General features: G+C 37.5%; 1 protein-coding gene across 1 annotated transcript; it reads right to left on the bottom strand.

The window, feature by feature from the left end:
- Positions 1-1555: 1555 nt before the first annotated feature.
- Positions 1556-2732, bottom strand: LOC125898136 (olfactory receptor 52Z1P-like). Its single transcript, XM_049591825.1, has one exon. The coding sequence runs from the start codon at positions 2636-2638 to the stop codon at positions 1622-1624; it is 1017 nt and encodes a 338-aa protein (XP_049447782.1). The 5' UTR covers positions 2639-2732; the 3' UTR covers positions 1556-1621.
- Between the last annotated feature and the right edge of the window lie 401 nt (positions 2733-3133).

The following is a 3133-nucleotide window of genomic DNA, read 5'->3' as shown; positions in this document are numbered from 1 at the left end:
CTGTCTCTGTGCTGTCCTCTGTTCATCTGTATTTTAGGTTTCTTTGTCTTTTTTAGATAAATCTGGTGCAACCATCTCCTCATCTCTTGTAAATGATTAATGCTATTGCACACTGTCCCTTGATAAACTAAATAAACTAAACTAAACTAAACTAAACTTACAATAACATAACCTTCGTCAGGACAGTGCTTCAGTGGGCTTCTTTGCCTCTGCATAGAGAAAGTTGCATGTACATATGAGTATCCTGATTATTAGGAATGTGTTAGGTGTTCTATACAGTGTCTTTATCTTTCTGTGTAAACAGTTTATTGTTTTCATTTATATTCTTATCTATCTTGCACAAACAGACAGAGAGCAAAATAGAATACAGCACATAAAGGGTGCAGTGAATTTCCACAGCGACTTTGTCATTTCTCTTTAGATGTTATACCACATTATTGACCTTTATATAACATCTTGTCTTGTGATACTGCATGTAATGGTACATTTAGGAGTTCTTTCCTTTTATTCACTGACCTCAGTTGGCTTTTAGAGTAAGATTCTTGATCCAGTTGTCCTGTATGAACAATGACTGATGAAAGAATTATGTTGAAAATGCAGATTTGGATGCTACATCTTGGTAACAGAGTTGTAGAGGCTCCACAAATAAATCCATGATTAATGTTGTGTAACATGTTTTATTTATATTGTGTTTATAAGCACACAGGATTGGGCACATAAATATTTGTCTTTTTATTATTTGTGTGGAAGACAATCATTTCAGCTGTAAGCAACCTATTATCATATCCTAATTGACAGTGAAGTCATCTCTTTTCCCTTTAAGTAATTCTACATTTCACACCCAGACCCAGCACAAATTCACTAGTTTGGTTCATATATATATAAAACCTCAACAGATTAATTTCTAAAAATTTTGACTATGAATATTTTCAATAAAACAACTCAAGGGGGCTACAGAATAATGATGATGATGATGGGAAATCTCAAGCAGTGACTATTTATGCTTTATTAATTACAGCAAATTATAAAAACCATAATGCTAGAATTTGCACCTTCTATTAAAATAACATAAAACTTTCAATTCTAAAAAAAGACTATTTTCACTACTTTACTTATTCATTCTTAGCTAACTGTGAGATTCAGAGCACTTAACTGACAAAAACAGTTTATATATAAATCCTCAAAAGCCAAGGATAACATACACTTGAGCAAAACACTGCACTACAACCCTTTAAAAGAAGTAAAGCATCAGGTTTCCAAAACCAACATGAAAACATTATAAGTTTTTGCATTTATTTTCATCTGAAATAATTGGAACAGCCAGGAAAATTAAAACAAACAGTATTCATGTTAGAGTTCGCAGAGCAGACAGTGTGAAAGACAAAGGTGTGCTTTCAAGTCCCAGTGGTATATTTAGTCCACGTAGGCACAGACAGACAGACTGAAGCTCAGCATATTATGTGCACAAGGCCTGAGCTTCAGCCCGCTAATGCCTCAAGAAGCCCACATGGCATGACAAGAATTCAACTCTCCAAATGTTTTTCTCTGTGCCTGCTGGTCTTGTTTTGTTTTCAATAGCAAATGTGATTAAACAACATGGAGAGACAGGAGATTCTGTATGTCATGTGTTTCCATCAGTCCTCACAGCACCATGCAGGACACACTTTGAATGCATGGTACCAGCAGCCCTCTTGGCTACATTATTTGTTACTTGCCTGCTTTTTCTGCTGAAAAGCCTAAACAGTCGATCTCTCACAACTTGAATACTCAATCCGTAGATTGCTGGATTAAGAAGGGGTGGGAATATCAGGAAGTACACAGATAAGAACAACTTGCTTTGGTAAGGCAGGTGCTTAATATTGAATCGACTTTGTGCTATTTCTAAAAAGCAGCCAATAGAGTAGTTAGTTACGGCGAGCAGGTGTGGGGTGCAAGTCCGGAGGGCCTTGAGCTTAGATTTGCTGAATGATAACACACATATCCTCAGGATGTGTGCATATGAATAAAAGATCATGACAAGCTGTGGCAGTGTATACAGAGCCACAGATAGTAGACCAACAATGTTAACAACAGATGTATCTGTACAGGCAAGTTTCACAAGTGAGTAATTCATACAGTACACCTTTTCTATGGTTCTCTCACAGAACCGCAGCCGAAGAGTGAAAATTAAAACAATGATAAATGCCAGCATGGGGTACAACCATGTGAAAACAATCAGTTTAACAACTCTCTGTGACATGACTGTATGATAAAGCAGCGGATAACAAATGGCCACATACCTGTCATAACTCATAGCTGCTAAAATGGTGAATTCAGTGATAGCATATGTGTGAACAGCATAGATCTGCGTCTGACAAAAGGGAAGAGATATTTCATATGAGTGTGACAGCAAGGTGCTGAGTACTGCTGGCAGTAGGGCAGTGCCTCCATACAGTCCATTCACAGCCAAGTTACACAGCAAAAAATACATTGGCTCATGCAGGATTTTTTCACAGTAAACTACTCCGATTAACACTATATTTTCAGCAACAATGGTTATGTAGATAATCAGGAAGGCACAGAAGTACAGTGGCTTCAGGCCCTCCATTCCATAGTAATCAGACAGATGAATAGTTGTCACCTCAGAGACATTTTTCATGACGACACAAATCTATCTTTGAGCATCTGAGCTATCTGAGATGAGATAAGTTTCAGCTTTGTGTCATTCAACTGCACTGATCAGCTTTTATATACTCTTAATATCAGCCAACAGTACTGTTACAACCCAGCTGGCAGGGGAAAGGGAAGCAACACAAAAACAATCTGACTAATCAAAAATAAAAGGAAAACAAATTCTGACTATCTAATCTAGCTTTTAAAAACAAACAACAACAAAACAGCACCCCTGCACCTAGTGTCTCTATACAGATAATTATCTAAGTGTGGATGGAAATGTTTGGAATCAGTCAAAAGCGTAACAATTTCTAACAACCTGGCCACACTTCAATGGTTCACAAAATCTACAAAAGCTTATGACAAGCTACAAACGCTACAAGTTGGCTGTCTAACACAACACAAAGTTCTCAGACAAAGAGGCCAGCTGCCACCAACAGTCAGCCTCCTGGACCTACAGGCTGGCAGGATACTTGTAGAT

Source organism: Epinephelus fuscoguttatus, linkage group LG12 (assembly GCF_011397635.1).
Source record: "Epinephelus fuscoguttatus linkage group LG12, E.fuscoguttatus.final_Chr_v1".
Lineage (NCBI taxonomy): Eukaryota > Metazoa > Chordata > Actinopteri > Perciformes > Serranidae > Epinephelus > Epinephelus fuscoguttatus.
The sequence above is the reverse complement of the archived record's forward strand: the minus strand, read 5'-3'. Positions and strand labels throughout refer to the sequence as shown.